The following is a 22,344-nucleotide window of genomic DNA, read 5'->3' on the forward strand; positions in this document are numbered from 1 at the left end:
ACATCACTAGAATCTTATCTACACAACAGGAAGCAAAGAGTTATCTTAATGGAGGTAGGTGTAACAGTAAATTCCGACTGAGGAAATGTAAAATACAGAGTCCCCCAGGACTCGATCCTTGGACCACTGATTTTCTTGATCTACATCTATGATCTACCAGTTACAATTAATGAGAGAGCAAAAATGGTCGTGTTTGCAGATGACACAAGTATTGTAATTGAGGGTCCCAGCTCCGCAGTGCAGGATACAAGCCAAGTACACAGATGGTTCACAGCAAATTGGCTAACCCTAATTTTTTTTAAAACTAATATTATACAATTTCAGCCAGTCAATAAAAATCTCCAAGTTCTTAAAATGGAGTTATCAACCAAAAAATGTATGAAATCACACATACAAAATTCTTAGGCATCCAGATAGCCAGCCAGCTAAGATGGAAAGAGCAAATTGATCAACTGGTCAAAAACTTAGCACAGCATGTTTTGCCTTGAGAGCTGCTTCTCACCTTGTTGGTAGATAAAGATTGGTTTCATCATATTTTGCATATTTCCATTCTGTACTGTCCTAACAGTATTATCTTCTGGGGAAATGCTACAGGTGTTGAAAAAGTCTCCAAACTACAAAAAAGAGTAGTGAGGATTATATGTGAGGTTTCTAACAGAACATTCTGCAGAGGTCTCTTTAAGACTCTCAGGATATTTACTGTTAGAAATCAATATGTATTCTCACTGATGATGTTTGTATCCAGTAACAAGGAATTATTCCAAAAAAACTGTGACATTCACAAACATAACATAAGACAGGGGAAAAATTTCTCATCAGTGTAAAAAATAGGAAATTAATAAGATACAGGTATTCAAAAGGAAACTAAAAGCATCCCTTAGGGAACAAACATTTTATAAAATGAATGAATTTGTAGAGTAAAAAGGCATCCTTTTGAGTAAAAATAGATGAAACTAGTTAGGTAAAAAATAAAACTCTTAAAAGAAAAGCTTTACCTATGTTATGAAGATAAAATTGTGTATTCCTAACATAAGTTATAATAATAAAAATAATGAAAATTCATGTACATCATAGATTAAAATGTGTACTACCATTTATTCCACACTATTAAGTATTCACTTGAAGTTACTTATGTGATGAAGATGTAAATTTTGTATTTTAATTTAAACCATTATGACACTGTGTAAATTTATTTATTTATTTGCATGACTTCATTCATTCCGCTATTTTAAGCATTCACTTGAACTTATACCAGTAAAATGCAGGTTGTAATATTGTCTGCAGTCAGTCATTCATAGAAAATAAGTATTTGTATGATATACAAAATGCTCACATAATTTTGTATTATTTCACTTGATTTGTCCTACATTAGTAGTGCACCCTTTGTAGGATATGTAATCAACAGGACCAAGTAAAAAACAGATCAAATCATATCAACCATCGTAATCAAGTAAATATTATGCATCTCATCAGAGATAAACAGCGGCTTCATAGTAAAAGTAAGGAAGCAGCAGCTTTCTTTGGAATAACAGCTTTCTTACTAATTTACTTGATTAAATTTAGAAGTTATAAGCATATTAAATTTAGAAGTTATAAGCATTAACAGCATTATGCAGAATAATGATATTTTTTGTTAATAAAGTATGTAGAAGAAGTTCCTATGCTGTCCTTGTTTCTTGTTACTGTATACGTTGACTTGCCCCCTCTGTAAAGTCTCTCCTTTTTGATGGGATTGCTGTGTGGAGTGGCCACGTGGTTTGAAATGCCATGTCACGGAATGTGCGGCCCCTCCTCCCAGAGGCTCAAGCCCTCCTTCAGACATGGGCATGTATGTTGTTCTTAGCATAAGTTAGTGTAAGTAGTTTGTAAGACTAGAGACCGATGACTTCAGCAGTTTGGTCCCTTACGAATTCACACACATTTGAACTTTTTTTTGGGGATCTGCAGAATGCGATCAATGAACAAATGATTTTCAATAATGTACTCTACATGGTGCTTGTTTTTAAAGTGAGTTCAAAAAAATTGTGAAAATAAAGTAAGGAAAAAAGTAACATTTGATGGTGTGCATTTAGGAAATTTGTGTAAAAAAAGATGAAAAAAGAGTTAGATTGTCTGACGTGCTGTTTTCTGTTAGTTGATATCAATAACAACAACAGAAGTAATTAATTGTTACTAGATTTTAAAAGTGTTTACAATTATGATTCTGGTTAATTTATGCTATTTGTTGTAAAATTTAGACCTATAACCTCACCTTTCATAGTTGCAGTATTAATTATGGGCTATTACTTTAGTACATGAAGTGTGTGCATATATATGATATAAAACATGTGTTCTGTTTCTCTGCGGAGTACCTAATTGCCTTGATGGATGGTAGCCATGATGTTGTGCTAGCATGTATTTATTACCTTTTTCACAATCTTGTTAATTTTGTATTGCTATATTACCTAATAAAGGCAAATTTACAGGGAGATACAGCTTGGTATTCCTGGTCCTGTGGGAACATGGCCAGGCCTGAAAGGAGACACCAAATACTGTCTCCGACTGTCTGCTTCATGTGGGAATTCCTCAAGCCATGCAGACACTGTCATTGTCACAAATTCTCCACCAAATATCCAACCATTACAGGTATTGCTGTTTGTTTAATCATGGAGAATGAAAATTAGCAACTACATCAGATGTTTTTTGTTAAAAGATAAATGCACTTACAAGAAAAGAATGTTTATGTGAAGCTATGAGAAAATTTCTTCACTTGGTAGTGAAAGACTATTTTTTATGTAAAAGGTATTCACTTTTTAAACATGGGCCTCTTCTTTGTCAGTGCACCTCATCCAACACTTTTTCAGTGAATCTCTACATCTACATAGATACTTTGCAAGCAACCATAAAGTGTGTGGTGGAGGTTACCCTGTACCACTACTTGTCATTTCTCCTCCTGTTCCACTCACAAACAGAGTGATGGTAAAACAACTGTCTGTATGCCTCTGTATGATCCCTTATTCCTTATATCTTATATCTTCACTGAGCACATAATAAAATGTTTACATCATAAAATATCAGTAGTTTGAATCTTCTGTGACTTATCAAAGCCATTTGATTGTGTCAGTCCTATTATTCTATTAGTAAAACTAACTTCAGCATGTACCAAATTTAGTTCCTGTTTAACAAACATGATACAGGAAGTTTCATTAGGATGTTTGAGTAATACAAGCAGGGACTTTATATTATCATCTTCGTATGGCGAAATCTCAGTGGGCGTTCTCCAGGGTTAAATAATGGTCCTGTTACAGTTCTTCTTCTACATTCATAATCAAACATTTTATTCTAATCAGGGGTAAAAGTAGTCCTTTTTATTGATAATAAAAGCATTATTACATATATCATTTTACATGCATATTAGTAACATATGCATAATATGTAATAATGCTTTAAGACTAATTTTGCTTCCTGATTCAAATATTACTGTCAAGCCAATCAGAGAAGCATCCATGGAGAATATTTGAGAAGTATTTAGTAAGCAATGCAACACATTTTCTCTCTGTCAGTTTTGGTTGAAAAAAGGTAGAATTTTTTATGAGATGTTGTGGAATATTCCTGCTTCAGCCCCTATAGTTACGTAAAGCTCCAGTAGTTGGTGGTGCTATACATAGCCTTCAAAGTGACATCTGTGACGGAGGTGCATTCCAACCTGCTATTGAGTTTATTTTGGTGGGAAACCAGAGAACTGCAGATATTCAAAGACACGTACAGAATGTATACAGAGACCTGCCAGTGAACAAAAACATTGTCATTGGGCGACGCGTCTGTCATCATCGCAACAATGTTGCACAAACCTGTCGGATCTCTGTGTACCAGCCTGCCACACACAGCTGTGACTCCTTCAAGTTTGGAACATATATATGCACTCATATGAAGTGATTGACAGATTACAAGCAAACACCTTACTGTTCAAGGGGACACCTCTGTCATTAGTGTTGATACATCCATCCACCAGTTGGGGTATTCAAAAGCCTGTGCCCACTGGGTTCCTTGCCACTTAATACTAGACCATAAAGAGCAATGAATGCCCACCTGTGCAAAATTGCTTGCATGTTATAAGGCCTATCATGATAATTTTTTGTCAAACGTCATCATAGGTGATGAAACATGGGTTCATCACTTCGAGCTGATAACAAAATGGCAATCCATGAAGTGGCACCACATCACTTCTCCTCCAAAGAAAAATTTCAAAGCTGCACCTTCCACCAGTAAAATCATGGTGACAGTTTTCTGGGACTCTGATGTCCTCCATGATGATACAATGATCAACTCTGGATTGTATTGTGCTACCCTCAGAAAATTGAAGAAACGACTTCAGCATGTCTATCACCACAAAAATGCAAATGACTTCTGCTGCTCCATGACAATGCACAGCCTCACATAAGTCTGCTTACCTGAGGGGAGCTCACAAAACTTTGTTGAACTACTCTTCCTATTTCCCACTACAGCCCAGATCTTGCACCTTCCAACTTCCATCTGTTCAGCCCAATTAAGAAAGCACTCTGTGGAAAGCAGTATATGGATGATTGGGAGGTTATTGATGCAGCAAGACATTGGCTGCAACATCAACCAGTAGAGTTATGGGCATACAAGTCCTCCAAGTAAGGTGGCATAAGGTCATCGCATTGAACAGAGATTGTGTTGAAAAATATGGCTTTGTAGCCAAAAGAATGAGGATTAATACACTGTATTGGAATCTTGATTAAAATCAACCAGCTTTCAGAGTAAAGTGTGTTGCTTTACTTATTGAATTCTCCTTGCAGTAAGTGAAGTGTTTGCTAACTCATTTTGCACAGATAAACTAACTTTCAACTTTGAAAAAACGTAGCTCATCTGGTTTCGTTCTTTCAAAAATACCACATCTGCTATGAACATAGTTTACCTACAACAAATAAAAAATATAATAGAAAAATCTAAGTTTTTGGGTGTGTATGGGATTATTGGGATTACTAGAGTGATGATCTCATTGATAAAGACAGATTAGATTAGATTGGATTTGCTTTCATTCCAATTGATCCATAGTGAGGATGTCATCCAGGATGTATAACATGTCAGAAAAATAATAATGCATGACAAATATTTACAACTAAAACAAATAAGCTAATGTACCTTCCACAGGTCCCAAGTGGAATGATCGTCCTTTTTTATTTTATTTTTATTTTTTTATGAACTATATGAAAGGATCATTTTACAACACTCAGTTACTAAGATTACATAAATGCACTGAATTTAAAACTGAATTTTTTTTTTTTTACCTCTAAGGTAATAAACATATAATAGAACTGCTACAATACTTATTTACAATGGACACATTGCTGCACTGAAATGGTGCAGAAGTTCAATTGTGGCTTTCCTTAAACTGAATTTCATTGGTTGTTAAGCTTTTCATGGCTTCTGGCAAGTTATTGAAAATGTGTATTACTGAATAATGCACACCTTTTTGTACAAGAGTAAGTGGCTTTAAATCCTTCTGAAGATTATTCTTATTTCTAATACTGATTCTATGAACTGAATTGTTGATTTGAAAAAATGATATATTTTTAATGACAAATTTCATTAAGGAATAAATATATTATGAAGGAGTAGTTAGTATCCCTCGTTTCACATATAATTCTTATTGCACGTTTTTGTGCCCAGAAAACTTTAGCTTGGCTTCATGAGTTACCCCAAAAAATAATCGCATATGCCATTATGGAGTGAAAGTAAGCATAGAATGCCAGCTTTTACATTTTTAAATCCCCTATGTCTGACAGAATTCGCATTGCAAATAGAGGTTTGTTTAGACACTTCAGCAGTTCTGTAGTGTGCTCCTCCAAGTTGAATTTATTATCAAGCCCAAGAATTTAACTCTGTCCACTTCTTCTATATGCTTGTCATCATATGTTAGGCGTGTACATGTGTTTTTCCAAAGTTTAGTGACAAAGAATTGGCTAGGAACCTGTGATTAATGTCCACAAATATTTTACTAGCCGATCTTTCTAAGACTACACTTGATTTGCTATTTATTGCAATTTTTGTACCATTGGAAAACAAAACAAACTTGGCATCTGGTAATGTTACTGATGAAAGGTCATTGATATATATATAATAAAAAGTAAGGGCTCTAAGATGGAACCTTGTCGGGCCCCAAATGCAATTAGTTCCCGGCTGGTTGATGCCTGATAGCTTAATACCTGTCTCTTTCCTAATAACACCCTTTGTTTCCTGAAAGATTTTTATTATAGTGAAGTAGAAACTGAATGATGATTTTGACTGGCAGCAAACAGTTAAAGAACAAATGGATAAAGATAAATACTGCATAACAAGTAAGAGGCAAGAAAGTTGAAGACACAAACCTTATTTTGGCTTCTGTAGTTACATGCTACTGTATGGGGATGTGGAGATTTCATTGTCTATCAAGACTGTCAGCATGCAACTACAAACAGACAAAAAATTAATTATATGACTATTTTTATGTTAAAATTAAAACTTTGTGATTACCCCTCATACATAACAACAAAGAATGGACAAGATTCAAATGCTCCAGTAAAAGGGCAGGAGAGAGAGGGGAATGGGGGTGGGAGGTTAACGTACAGGAGAAATTCAAATGCAGTGTTTGATTATTAGGCAGAGCATCTTACTTGGCCTAAAAATGAAATTCTAGTTGGCAGGAAAAACAGAAAATTAATCTATTAATGTGTTTGCTTGGTAAATAGTCAGAGATTTATAAACCTATTAGAAATACAGGGTTATTACAAATGACTGAAGCGATTTCACAGCTCTACAATAACTTTATTATTTTTTTTAGGCATTCACAAATGTTCGATATGTGCCCCTTTAGTGATTCGGCAGACATCAAGCCAATAATCAAGTTCCTCCCACGCTCAGCACAGCATGTCCCCATCAATGAGTTTGAAAGCATCGTTGATGCGAGCTCGCAGTTCTGGCACGTTTCTTGGTAGAGGAGGCTTAAAGGCTGAATCTTTCACATAACCCCACAGAAAGAAATTGCATGGGGTTAAGTTGGGAGAGCGTGGAGGCCATGACATGAATTGCTGATCATGATCTCCACCACGACCGATCCATCAGTTTTCCAATCTCCTGTTTAAGAAATGCCGAACATCATGATGGAAGTGCGGTGGAGCACCATCCTGTTGAAAGATGAAGTTGGCGCTGTCGGTCTCCAGTTGTGGCATGAGCCAATTTTCCAGCATGTCCAGATACACGTGTCCTGTAATGTTTTTTTTTCGCAGAAGAAAAGGGGGCCGTAAACTTTAAACCGTGAGATTGCACAAAACACATTAACTTTTGATGAATTGCAAATTTGCTGCATGAATGCGTGAGGATTCTCTACCGCCCAGATTCACACATTGTGTCTGTTCACTTCACCATTAAGAAAAAATGTTGCTTCATCACTGAAAACAAGTTTCGCACTGAACGCATCCTCTTCCATGAGCTGTTGCAACCACGCCGAAAATTCAAAGCGTTTCACTTTGTCATTGGGTGTCAGGGCTTGTAGCAATTGTAAACTGTACGGCTTCTGCTTTAGCCTTTTCCGTAAGATTTTCCAAACCGTCGGCTGTGGTACGTTTAGCTCCCTGCTTGCTTTATTCATCGACTTCTGTGGGCTACGCGTGAAACTTGCCTGCACGCGTTCAACCGTTTCTTCGCTCACTGCACGCCGGCCCGTTGATTTCCCCTTACAGAGGCATCCAGAAGCTTTAAACTGCGCATACCATTGCCAAATGGAGTTAGCAGTTGGCGGATCTTTGTTGAACTTCATCCTGAAGTGTCGTTGCACTGTTATGACTGACTGATGTGAGAGCATTTCAAGCACGACATACGCTTTCTCGGCTCCTGTCACCATTTTGTCTCACTGCGCTCTCGAGTGCTCTGGCGGCAGAAACCTGAAGTGCGGTTTCAGCTGAACAAAACTTTATGAGTTTTTCTACGTATCTGTAGTGTGTTGTGACCATATGTCAATGAATGGAGCTACAGTGAATTTATGAAATCGCTTCAATCATTTGTAATAGCCCTGTAGATATGTACAATTGTGAAGTTCTTGTGTCACTAGTGTGGTGGTGTAGGCATAAACAGAAAGTGAATAGACTTACAGGAACCATTGTTCATGCAACTGATTAAAGTATGGGCTACTTTGTATGATGGAGGTGTTGGGGAGATATCTGGGAGTTGTTCAAGGAAACAGTGAGTTAGAAAGGCCAAAGAAAGATAAAGGAGCATGAAGAACAGGAGCACAAAATATAGAATAAAATGAAACAAAAGATTTGGAAAAAATAAATGGAGAATGAGACTTGGAGATGTTGAATACAGTAAATTTGCGGCAGGTACAAAGAAGATAAGGATAATAGAACTGAAGTCGGGATTGCAAGAGATAAAAATAATTTGGGGAAGAGACACAGTAGTGGCAAGGAGGGAAGAAGAAAATCGTCACTAATGGAGACTTGTTAAAGAGATGTAGCAGGACTGTAGGACATACAAAGGAGAATTATGCCTTCCTGTAATAAAAACTGGAATTTCAAAAGACTGTAGGTGTGAAATAATTCTGAAGCCCAGGAAATAAGATTCCTTGAGTTGAAGGGAGTGAGGGAGAGTGGCAAAATTCATGACGTAGGTTTGGAAACTGTGCATCTCGAGTATAGCCTTGTGTGAAGATGAAACAATGACTGTGAAAGAAATGGAGGAAAAGAAATTAATAAAATCAGAATTGTTGTGCTACTGAAAGCTATTAAAATTGGGCTGACAACCAAATAATAAAGATAACAGATACAGTTATGGAATACATTCAAGAAAAGGGGCCTTTCTAGAACCTTTACAATTAAGAATGGCAATTAGTATAACATACACTGGGGCATTTTGGAGCTATTAACTTGACACAGATGAAGGTGGACCACATTGAGGATAATTAATAATGAGTGTAATAAATTTCTATCAGTCAACATTGTATGGATGTAATCAATTCATAGCAAGGGCTAGTTACAATAAAACCTCTTGTATTCAAGTTATTTGCAAACTTACATACAAATGCAATCATCTACTTTGCTATGTGTAAATAATTTTGCATTTTCATAGTCTTCAAGTTATAAAAGCTGTGTGTTACTAAAAATTGTTTTAGTTTCATTTCAAATTTATGGAATTCTTCAATTTTCTTTATAGTAACAGACAATGCAGGAAAAGTATTTTGGTTTGATAATTTTAGAGTTTTTGGTAAACAGCTCTTTTGTAGGTGTGTCTGTAAGAGTCATCTCTGTTTCTCATTTTGTTGTTATGAACCTGATTGTTTAGTGTTGAAAATTTCTGGTGATTTTTCAGAAAGCACATGCATTCATAAATACACTGAAGCAACAAAAAACTGATATATGCATGCATACTCAAATACAGAGATATGTAAACAAGCAGAATACGGCACTACAGTGGGCAACACCTATAATAAGACAACAAGTGTCTGGCGCAGTTGTTAGATTGGTTTCTGCTGCTACAATGGCAGGTTATCAAGATTTATGTCAGTTTGAGCATGGTGCTACAGTCAGCGCATGAGCGATGGGACACTGCATCTCCAAGGTAGCGATGAAGTGGAAATTTTTCCGTACGTCCATTTCACGAGTGTACCATGAATATCAGGAATTTGGTAACACATCAAATCTCCGACATTGCTATGACCGGAAAAAGTTCCTCCAAGAACGGGACCAATGATAACTGGAGAGAATCATTCAGTGCGGCAGAAGTGCAACCCTTCTGCAAATTGCTGCAGATTTTGATGCTGGACCATCAACAAGTGTCAGCATGAAAAACCATTCAATTAAACATGATCAATACAGGCTTTTGGAGCCAAAGGCTCACTTGTGTACCCTTGATGACAGGGTGACACAAAGCTTGACACCTCGCCTGGGCCCATCAATACTATCGTCGGGCTGTGGTGAGTGGAAACATGTTGCCTGGTCACACGAGTCACAATTCAAATTATATTGAGCAGATGGACGTGTATGGGTATGGAGAAAATCTCATGAATCCATGGACCCTGTATGTCAGCAGTGGACTGTTTAAACTAGTGGAGGCTGTATAATAGTGTGGGGTGTGTGCAGTTGGAATGATATGGAACCCCTGATACGTCTAGATACAACTCTGATAGGTGACACACACGTAAGCATCGTGTCTGCTTACCTGCATCCATTCGTGTCCATTGTGCATTCGAATGGACTTGGAAAATTCCACCAAGACAATGCGACACCATACACATCCAGAATTGCTATACAGTGGCTCCAGGAACACTCTTATGAGTTTAAACGCCTCTGCAGGCCACCAAACTTCCCAGACATGAACATTATTGAGCATATCTGGGATGCCTTGCAACATGTTGTTCAGAAGAGATTTCCACCCCCTTGCACTTTTATGGATTTAGGGGCAGCCCTGCAGGATTCATGGTGTCAATTCCCTCCAGAACTACTTCATGCATTAGTCAAATACATGCCACATTGTGTTGAGGCATTTCTGCGTGCTCGCAGGGACCCTACATGATAATTGGCAGGTGTACCAGTTTCTTTGGCTCTTCAGTGTATATAAGCCGGAAAGTGTAATTATTTTAAATTATTTATATATTTCCCTGCATGGATCTCTACAGGGAAACTGATTACATTGCTCTTTTTTGATAAGTTGCTATACGCTCCAACACAGATATCTGTGTGGGTTCTTAAAAATGACTAGCTTTGCATGAGTGCGCTAAAATATGTGCCTATTTAAAGGAACATAAAGGCTTCCACATTAGTTATTTTGTTTTATTTGTATGTGAACCTATCTAGTCTTAGAAACACTCAACAGATTACAGTATTATGTAGCTTTTGATGCTGTGGAAGTGAACATTTTGGTCCATATGAATTGAATATGTGTACTTTTGCTAAAGAAAAAGCAAGAGCTCAAAAGCTACTGTAAATACTGAATCCTATTGAGCATTACTTTGCATCACACATTAGTCTGTTATAGGTGAGTGGTTCCCTTTCCTTTCTTTCACATATTATGCCATCCATGAATTTCCATTGCTTGCCTCAGAAGTTGGTAAATAAATTATCTTTTGTGTTCAATAGAAAAATCGGAGTAGTTGTGTAGTAATACAGTTTATCACGTAGAGGAAATTTCGTCTGATCCAAATGAATGGTGAATTTGCAGTCATATTAGGAAACAATTATTTCAAACTGTATTATCTTTCACATTTGTAACAATATTATGAAAAGGATAGTTCGTGCTCACCATATAGTGGACATGCTGAGGCGCAGATAGGCACAACAGAAAGACTGTCACAAAATGGGCTTTCAACCAACAAACAAGAGATAGACAACACACACAGACACACTCATGTAAATGCAGCTCAACCACACACATGACGGCAGCCAGAGACTGTGGTCATATGTGTGTGAGTTGTGTTTGCATGAGTCTGTGTGTGTATGTTGTCTGTTTCCAATGAAGGCCTTGTTGGCTCAAAGCTCACTTTCTGACAATCTTTTTGTTGTGCCCATCTGCAACTCAGTTATCCTTTTCATAATATTGTTACATTCCATCCTGAATTTTTCGTTGTTTAACTTTCACCTTTCATTTATTTGTGTTTGTTACATTTTTGTGATATTGATAAGGAACTTGTCAATTTAATTAATTATAAATATACAAACAATAATAGTAAATTGTGTCTATGTGACATTTTCTTAGGTAAAACCCATGCAAGGAGAAGCATTCCGTACAAAATTTTTGTTGCAAACATCTGAGGCAGAGGATGTAGACCAGCCATTGAGTTACAGTTTTGGATACATTTCCAAAGGATCCCCCTCTTTGCCTACGACCTCAAATGAGAAGTTTGAAGCCTATCTTCTTTTACCTCCTGGTGAGCTGTCAATGTCCCATTGTTTTATGGATATATTTGTACATAGTTAGTAAAATATTATATGAAAAAACTGCCATACAGTGTAGCAAGGCAGCTGTATAATTTTCCTTAATGGATTTTGCCCCATCTTCCAGAGTAAAAGAAAGAGTGTGAAGAAAAAGTATTGAACACTATCTCAATTAGGGATTTAATTTTAAAAAACCTGAGAAAGCAAATGACTAACTTGGAAATCAAACATCCATACATGTCTACATGTTTCTGTGGTGCCTGAAAGCAAATCATCAAATGCTGAATGCAGGATTCTGACACTTTTTCCAGGTGGATGTATGTGTTTATCTATTACTGAAGGGAAAAAATAAATGCTGGATGGTGCCTATATGTAATAGGAAGTCCATAAATATAAAATTTCTATAACAGGTGAATACTGTAAACATGTAAGTTAAGTTAATGAAGCTCTTTCAGGTTCACCTGTTGACTCAAGATGCATCATGGTTTTGTTTAGTTACTAAAGAGCCAGCTATGGACACAAGATATATCATGGTTTCGTTTAGCTACTAAAGAGCAATATGTGTGTACTTTTGTTATTGTAGAGTGTTGTCTTCAGACCAACCCTCACTGTCTTTAGGTTTATAGAAGAAATGTGTATCCAAACTTATAATTACTCCTAAACATAAAGATGGAAGAATTACTTAAATAAGCAGCCATACATACAGTGTGATACATCTGAATGTTTTGGGCATTAGATATATGGGGCTTTTGGTGCACAAGGTAACCAAGTCACATCAAGAAAGTTTTGAGAAAAATAGACTGATTAACCATAGTGCAAGACCACCTCTGCCAACCCACTTTCCTGGAAACTGTCAGTTCATCAATGCATAGGATGACTGAAATGTGCCAGTGCCGCATCATATAAGAATATAGTTCTGCCAATACTGGCCATGACCTTCTTCTTCTGTGCAGATGCACACATATTCCTCAAACTCTTACAGGACTTGGTAAGAATGTCTTCCACAAGTAATGAGTGTGTTGGGGTGGGACGGACATACAGGGTGAGAATGTGGTGTCTAGCGGGAGGCACGCGTGAAATAGTCCCTGCAGTCACATGATCCTCTGTGCCTCAGTGGCTCAGATGGATAGAGTGTCTGCCATGTTAGCAGAAGATCCCAGGATTGAGTCCCGGTTGGGGCACACATTTTCACCTGTCCCCATTGATATACTGGGTGATCAAAAAGTCAGTATAAATTTGAAAACTAAATAAATCACGGAATAATGTAGATAGAGAGGTACAATTTGACACAAATGCTTGGGATGACATGGGGTTTTATTAGAACAAAAAAAATACAAAAGCTCAAAAAATGTCCGACAGATGGCGCTTCATCTGATCAGAATAGCAACAATTAGCATAACAAAGGAAGACAAAGCAAAGATGATGTTCTTTACAGGAAATGCTCAATATGTCCACCATCATTCCTCAACAATAGCTGTAGTCGAGGAATAATGTTGTGAACAGCACTGTAAAGCATGTCCAGAGTTATGGTGAGGCATTGGAATCGGATGTTGTCTTTCAGCATCCCTAGAGATGTCGGTCGATCATGATACTCTTGCGACTTCAGGTAACCCCAAAGCCAATAATCGCACGGACTGAGGCCTGGGGACCTGGGAGGCCAAGCATGACGAAAGTGGTGGCTGAGCACACCATCATCACCAAACGACGCGTGCAAGAGATCTTTCACGCATCTAGCAATATGGAGTGGAGCGCCATCCTGCATAACATCGTACATTCCAGCAGGTGTTTATCAGCCACGCTGGGAATGATATGATTCTGCAACATATCGGCGTACCTCTCACCCATCACAGTAACAGTTACAAAACCACGATCATGCATTTCCTCGAAGAAAAAAGGCCCGATAATGGTAGATGTTGTAAATCCAACCCATACCGTGACTTTCTCGTTGTGCAATGGAGTTCCCACGACAGTTCTAGGATTTTTGGTAGCCCAAATTCTGCAGTTATGGGCGCTGACAGACCCTCAGAGCGTGAAATCAGCTTTGTCGGTCCACAACATGTTACTCAACCAATCGTCATCTTCCGCCATCTTTTGAAATGCCCACACAGCAAATGCCCTCCCCTTCACTAAATCACCAGGTAACAGTTCGTGATGCCGATGGATTTTGTACGGATAGCATCGGAGGGTATGCCTCAGTGCCAACCAAACAGTAGTGTATGGAATGCCAGTGCGACGTGTGACTGCACGAACGCCGACTTCCCCATGCATAGACGAACCCGCTACAGTCTCCATTTCTTCCTGAACTGTCTCAGCAGCATTACGCCTTGTGCTCGGTCGGCCACTACGGGGTCTATCGTCTAAACAACCCATGGCTTTGAACTTCGAAATCATTCTCAGCACAGCTACATTTGTCAACAGACCTTTACCCGTTCGAATCCCCTTCCTATGGCAATAGCATCGTAATGCTGAACTAGCACATTCCCCATTCTGATAATACAGGTTCACTAAAAGCGCCTTTTCAGGTAACGTCAACATGCTGCGACTGCTGGCGCATCTGATTCTCTCTCTTATTACAGCTCCTTTTATACCTACCACTATTGTCATGAACAGTCACTGATGTTTTGCTGTCCAGCGCCATCTGTCGGACATTTTGTGAAGGTTGTTTTTTTTTTTTTTTTTTCCCCAGTTCTAATAAACCCCCATGTCATTCCAAGCATGTGTGTCAATTTTTACCTCTCTATCTATGTTATTCTGTGGTTTATTAAGTTTTCAATTCAAATTTATAATGACTTTTTGATCACCTGGTATATCAGCAGCTGAAGGTATTAATATATAATTTTAATTTAATTATTCATTTTGTCATTATTTTGTCAGAACTTGTCTTCTTGTACATCTTGACACCTACCATCAGTTACTTTTTTGCCTGCTGTAGCATGGGCACTTCCTGGTCTACCAAGGCTTGTTTCATGAGCCGCACATGATGTTTATGTTCACATATGGAGGTTATATAATGTTATTTTCTAATGTGGAACAGACACCTCACTCTAGGATCTGTAACAGTCAATGCTTATGGCGTTACTTTAGAATAACATAATGTAGCAAGCATGAACTCAATGTCCACATATGAAAACTGTATGATACCGTCAGTTACATTACGAAGGGTGACTTTTTATTCTTGGTAAGAATTGTAGTCTCAATGTATGTCTTCTTGTTATGCATTCTTGCACTAATATATTATTACCACAACTTAAATATGTTTTTAAGATAATTTTCATCTCTGTTTCATTGGATTGTGTAACAAGTGATCCTGCTCACACAAATTAAGATATTTGTGTCCCACTGTTTGGCATTTGTGGACTAATCAATGTTTTTTGTTGTAGTGTATATTGCATGATGGAACTTTTATGTTAAATGTTTACATTTCTGTGCTCTTAGATATTATTTTCTAATACTAGTGATCTGAAGATGGCTGGTAGATAAGCCAAAACTAGTAATCTATGAAATTACATTTGCAACCTTGACTATAAACCCTTCAGTGGGCATGCCTATGTATAAAGTGCAACAACCACAAATTGTTTTGCATTGCTCAGTTGTTGTTGCACCTGTGCTGTTTAATGCTAAAGAGTGGGTCATTACCGAGGGTAATACCTGACCATGGCAACAAAGTGATGCAATAAAAGTTTATTCCATTATTGTTTAATTATAAAGTGCTTTTCTTCATATTATGTAATTTAATGTCATTGTTGTTTGATTAAACTAAGAATAAACTGTGCTTTTGCTCATATGTGTTTACCTTGGTAACATAAAGACAGCTATACCTTCCAAGTGTACAAAATATACCATGTGCCTGCTCGTGTTACGAAAAACACCATGTCTGCTTGAGGGATAAGGGTTTTTATGAATCCAAAGCTTCAAAAATATTAATTAGGAAATCAACAAGGATCATATAATTTTATGGTTTCAGTGTATTGTCATTGTTAGAATGTGTGGTGTCTGTTCTTTTGGACATGTCTGAAAAAATCGGCACCACACATTCATGTAACTTATTTGCCTTGACGGGCAATGAATCTTGTGCTTACACATTTACAGTCAACCTACAGTGGGAATCTAAAATTGGTGAGCATGGATGAGATAGACAGGGATGGCAGACAGGTGGCACTAGGTGGGAGTGTGGAGTCAGCTGGGGTGTATGCCGAGGTAGACCATGCATTTGCAATAAACACTGTATTTGGTTGTGCAGTGGTTAATGCAACTGCCTAGCAAGCAGGAGCCACCAGGTTAAAGTCCCAGTGCAACACACATTTTCACTCATGGCTGCTGATTTTGCATAAAGTCCCGATGCAGTTGATATCATTGGTTCCTTCCATTTCACTTCCTTTCTTCCTTCTCCACCTTCAATTTACATAATATTGTCACTGTATAATTTCATTCTCGGCCTTTTAGTGTATTGTCTGCTTTATAGGAAATGCTATTTTTATATGTTTTTCACAGGTTCAGATATTCAGCCCCTAGTAAGAGTATGTGACTCCTATCAACTATGTGCAGAGAGAATAGGAGATGCTGTGCATTCTGAACCACCTGATTCGCTGTCTTCGACAGAAGTCCTGTGAGTATAATTTTATTCACATTTCAACATATGTCATAAAGCTATCTAGGTGTCAAGTGCTTATCTTGTGAATAGATTATTTTGTTGGAGCTGAGACTCTCCATTATGGTCCTTTGTTTGTATTTAATTCCAGATAACAAAACATTTCACATTCAAATTCATTTGTGTCCAGAAATATTACACCTCTTTACTGAGAGTTTCTAATTAAATCATATTCATTGGCATTGTGACATTAAAACTCATGTTAATTATTTTTATTTTTTAAGTTCTTTTACTATTGGAAATAGTCAGACTGCAGTGGTAGAAAAAAATAATATGAGTGTAAGGGATTGTCTCACGAGAAAATCATATAACATGCTTTGGACAAAAGTACATCAAAGAGGAACCCAGTTCATCCCCTCTTCAGAAGATGGATATTTTGTGGGGGAGCATTTAATATATTATAAGGCCATGAGTGAAGATATAGTCTACAATGCTGATATCAGTAAAAAAACCTTCATTATCTCAGGATTATTATGCAATTTTTTGTCTACCTCCATCCATCTTTGACCATCTGATTTTGAATTTCTTTGGTTAAGTGAAAATAAAAATATTACTTTGGTTAGAACAATACATCACTGTCTGATTGAAAGAATTAATTAGAATTTATAGATCAGCTTCCCTTCAATATTTTTTCTTCACGTATTTTACCGTGGCAAGGTATAATTAGAAGCAGGTATTATCTATAATATTAATGTTGAGCTACCAACAGATGTAATGTCAATGTGCCAGAATTGGGGCTTTCTTAAGAAAAATACATCACTATGTGTGCAGCCTGTTTGATGTTCCAACATTTATAAAAAATTGCAGGGCTATGGTCATTCTGTTACATTGCCATGATTATCAAATAAATTGAAACATCATGATCTACAAGCATGATCACAAGAGAGTACTCCTAGTGGTGTGAAATGACCCAAAATGACAATCTGATGAACAGTTTGCATAGTCTACATTAAAAACCACTATTAGTTAGTGCCGGACTACTTTCAATCTTTTTGTATAATTATTCATCCAGTACTGCATTTTTTAGTAAACACAATTTAAAATTTGAAATTATTATGAAAACTATGTCAATTTGTGTAGCTGCTCCACAGTTAATTGATACTATAACAACTGATGTAGGGTATAGGAAATATGTTACTGTTGTGTTCTTTGATTTAGAAAAAAATATTTATGTCTTTGACCTAGAAAAAATATTTAATTGTGTCAGCATCACAGTATTGCTTGAAAAATGATGGAAGTTTGAGTTTAAAGGAAACATGAGTTCATACATTCTGATATGCCTCTGACTTAATACACTTATCAAGAGCCAATTACAGTTTGCTTTCTTAAAAGGGGACCTTGAGAACTGGCCTTTTTCAGTTTTCATCATCCTTACAAGATTTGAAAACCACTATTCAGGTATCAATTCCCAAAAGTAGTGGCTTTGAAAATTAGAATATTTTGATTGTTGTTAAGTACAAAAACATTTCCACATTATTAACGATGTCATCAGTTACTATGTGTGTAGTGCAACAGTTTATAATAATTGAGTCACTCGTTTGAATCCTGTTAGCAGCAAATTTTTTCTTTTCTTTCAATTCCATATTCATTAACATTGGAAATGTCAACTAACAAATATTGAAACATAATTTTTAATAAAAGTAACATCTTTCAATTTTTACTTACTGATCACCCCTGAAAATTAGAATATTCAATCAAATTCAAAATTAGTATAATTGGATAATTAGGATAATTGAAATGGCCTGGGAGTCAGGACAGGTTCCATCAGACTGAACAAAAGCAGTAATCACACCAATCTTTAAACATTGAAACAGAAAAGATTGTAACAACTACAGAGGTATCTCTTTAATCAGCATTGTGGGTAAAATCTTCTCAGGTATTGTTGAAAGGAAAGTGCGAGTATTAGTTGAGGACCAATTGGATGAAAATCAGTGTGGGTTTAGGCCTCTTAGAGGTTGTCAGGACCAGATCTTTAGCTTACGGCAAATAATGGAGAAGTGTTATGAGTGGAACAGGGAACTGTATCTATGCTTTATAGATCTAGAAAAGGCATATGACCGAGTTCCTAGGACGAAGTTATTGTCCGTTCTACGAGATTATGGAATAGGAGGCAAATTTTGCAAGCAATTAAAGGTCTGTACATGGATAGTCAGGCAGCAGTTAGAGTTGACGGTAAATTGAGTTCATGGTTCAGAATAGTTTCAGGGGTAAGACAAGGCTGCAACCTGTCTCCACTGTTGTTCATATTATTTATGGATCATATGTTGAAAGCAATGGACTGGCTGGGTGAGATCAAGATATGTGAACACAAAATAAGCAGTCTTGCATATGCGGATGACTTAGTTGTGATGGCAGATTCGATTGAAAGTTTGCAAAGTAATATTTCAGAGCTAGATCAGAAATGTAAGGACTATGGCATGAAGATTAGCATCTCCAAAACGAAAGTAATGTCAGTGGGAAAGAAATATAAACGGATTGAGTGCCAAATAGGAGGAACAAAGTTAGAACAGGTGGACGTTTTCAAGTACTTAGGATGCATATTCTCACAGGGTGGCAACATAGTGAAAGAACTGGAAGCGAGGTGTAGCAAAGCTAATGCAGTGAGCGCTCAGCTATGATCTACTCTCTTCTGCAAGAAGGAAGTCAGTACCAAGACTAAGTTATCTGTGCACCGTTCAATCTTTCGACCAATTTTGTTAAATGGGAGCGAAAGCTGGGTGGATTCAGGTTACCTTATCAACAAGGTTGAGGTTATGGATATGAAAGTAGCTAGGATGATTGCAGGTACTAGTAGATGGGAACAATGGCAGGAGGGTGTCCACAATGAGGAAATCAAAGAAAAACTGGGAATGAACTCTATAGATGTAGCAGTCAGGATGAACAGGCTTAGATGGTGGGGTCAAGTTACACACATGGGAGAAGCAAGGTTACCCAAGAGACTCATGGGTTCAGCAGTAGAGGGTAGGAGTTGGGGCAGACCAAGGAGAAGGTACCTGGATTCGGTTAAGAATGATTTTGAAGTAATAGGTTTAACATCAGAAGAGGCACCAATGTTAGCACTGAATAGGGGATCATGGAGGAATTTTATACGGGGGCTATGCTCCAGACTGAACGCTGAAAGGCATAATCAGTCTTAAATGATGATGATGATGATGATGATGATGATGATGATGATGAAGCTAAATAAAAGAAAAAATGACAGTGCTAGCAAGATTTGAATCAGTGACTTTATGATTACAAAAATTTTACACTACGCACACAGTCTGACGATGAGGTTATTAGACACACAGCACAAAACCAGATTGTGAAAGGTATGGAAGGAAGTCAGTCATATGCTTTCTACAGGAACCATCCCTTCATTAACCACGAGACATTTAAGAAAATTTCAGAAATGTAAACCTTGATGGCTAGACAAAAATTTGAATCCCAATCCTCCCGAACACAAGTCCAGTGTTTTAACTACCACACCACCTCCTTCAGTGATTTGATGGTTCTATTCTTTTAATTATAATGTCATTGGTAGCTTTGGTTATGACTATAGTGAGTTATTAAGTGAATTATTCTCCATAAAATTAATGCAATTACACAAAGTTTGTGACAGATTGGTGGTTTAGTGCAACAGAGCTGTGAATGAAATTGTTCAGTATTTTGATGAGAATCATCCACACATAAGCACTACAGAGATTCCAGTAACAGAATTTAACACCAAGAAATAAATATTGTGTGATATAAAATCATGGACAGGATATGACATTGTTAAAAAAAAGAAAAAACTGTATGAAATTCTTGGGAATCAATCCGGAGCAGCTTGAGATGGGACATACATATCAATCTTGTGTCTTTTCTTCTGGAAAACGCAAATGTTGTAGGGATTACCAGTATGGAAAAATGCATTCCATCCATTGTTCTCATAGAAATAAGGGGTGCAACTACACAAAAACTTTAAATTCATAGCTGTCATTGCAGAAAAATGCTCCCAGCATAATTTGTAGGGTTGACTCCTCTGTAGTCATACCATAACTTGTTTCTTAAACTTAGTGGCCTTATCATAATATATGTACTTATTTTAATAATAATAATGAAATCAAACTCAAAGTGTAATGTACACCATGAGAATTAAATGTAAATACAATCTAAATAGCCATAAAACAGCATTACTTGAGGAAAAGAGGGAAAACCTCCTATGGTGGCATGGAAACATACTTCAAGCAGCTCAGAAAACTGTCATAAACTGTAAGTTACCGTTGAAAGTCAACAGTAAATGAGATATTTGGAGACTGGCAATGTTGGCTAGATACCTTCCACATATACCTCAAGATAATGGGTCTCCACCATGACCAGTCACAAAATAGCACTGAGTGGACTCAGAGAGTCAAAAGTGCACACCCTGTTACACTGTGAGACAAATGTTCTGGAAGAAGAAGAAAAAAAATATGGCATCACATGTTTCATGTGGAAAAGAAATACAGTAGAAGAAGAATGGGTAGCTTTGAGAGATGAAATAATGAAAGCAGCAGAAGATCAAGTAGGTAAAAAGACAAGGGCTAGTAGAAATCCTTGGGTAACAGAAGAGATATTGAATTTAATTGATGAAAAGAGAAAATATAAAAATGCAGTAAATGAAGCAGGCAAAAAGGAACACAAATGTCTCAAAAATGGGATCGACAGAAGTGCAAAATGGCTAAGCAGGGATGGCTAGAGGACAAATGTAAGGATGTAGAGGTGTATATCACTAGCGGTAAGATAGATACTGCCTACAGGAAAATTAAAGAGACCTTTGGAGAGAAGAGAACCACTTGCATGAATATCAAGAGCTCAGATGGAAACCCAGTTCTAAGCACAGAAGGGAAAGCAGAAAGGTGGAAGGAGTACATAGAGGGTCTATACAAGGGCAATGTTCTTGAGGACAATATTATGGAAATGGAAGAGGAGGTAGACGAAGATGAAATGGGAGATAAGATACTGCGTGAAGAGTCTGACAGAGCAATGAAAGACCTAAATTGTAAAAAAGCCCCAGGAGTAGACATCATTATTGGGAGAGCCAGCCCTGACAAATCTCTACCATCTGGTGAGCAAGATGTATGAGACATGTGAAATACCCTCAAACTTCAAGAAGAATATAATAATTCCAATCCCAAGGAAACCAGGTGTTGACAGATGTGAAAATTACTGAACTATCAGTTTAATAAGACACAGCTGCAAAATGCTAACGTGAATTCTTTACAGACGAATGGAAAAACTGGTAGAAGCTGACATCGGGGAAGATCAGCTTGGATTCTGTAGAAATGTTGGAACATGTGAGGCAATACTGACCTTACGACTTATCTTAGAAGAAAGATTAAGGAAAGGCAAACCTACATTTCTAGCATTTGTAGACTTAGAGAAAGTTTTTGACAGTATTGACTGGAATACTCTCTTTCAAATTCTAAAGGTGGTAGGGGTAAAATACAGGGAGTGAAAGGCTATTTACAATTTGTACAGAAACCAGATGGCAGTTATAAGAGTCGAGGGGCATGAAAGGGAAGCAGTGGTTGGGAAGGGAGTGAGACAGGGTTGTAGCCTCTCCTCAATGTTATTCAATCTGTATATTGAGCAAGTAGTAAAGGAAACAAAAGAAAAATTCGGAGTAGGTATTAAAATCCACGGTGAAGAAATAAAAACATTGAGGTTCGCCGATGACATTGTAATTCTGTCAGAGACAGCAAAGGACTTGGAAGAGCAGTTGAATGGAATGGACAGTGTCTTGAAAGGAGGATATAAGATGAACATCAACAAAAGCAAAACAAGGAT

General features: G+C 37.3%; 1 protein-coding gene across 1 annotated transcript in view; it reads left to right on the plus strand.

Annotated features, from left to right (window-relative positions):
* LOC124619798 overlaps positions 1-22,344 on the plus strand; it is a 424,654-nt gene that overhangs the window by 203,736 nt on the left and 198,574 nt on the right. Inside the window, exons 17-19 of the mRNA XM_047146390.1 lie at positions 2,466-2,625; positions 11,728-11,899; positions 16,398-16,512. Coding sequence (XP_047002346.1) covers positions 2,466-2,625; positions 11,728-11,899; positions 16,398-16,512 — 447 coding nt within the window. The remainder of the gene's footprint in view (positions 1-2,465; positions 2,626-11,727; positions 11,900-16,397; positions 16,513-22,344) is intronic.

The sequence above is a fragment of the Schistocerca americana genome, chromosome 6 (genome assembly GCF_021461395.2).
Source record: "Schistocerca americana isolate TAMUIC-IGC-003095 chromosome 6, iqSchAmer2.1, whole genome shotgun sequence".
Taxonomy (NCBI): Eukaryota; Metazoa; Arthropoda; class Insecta; order Orthoptera; family Acrididae; genus Schistocerca; species Schistocerca americana.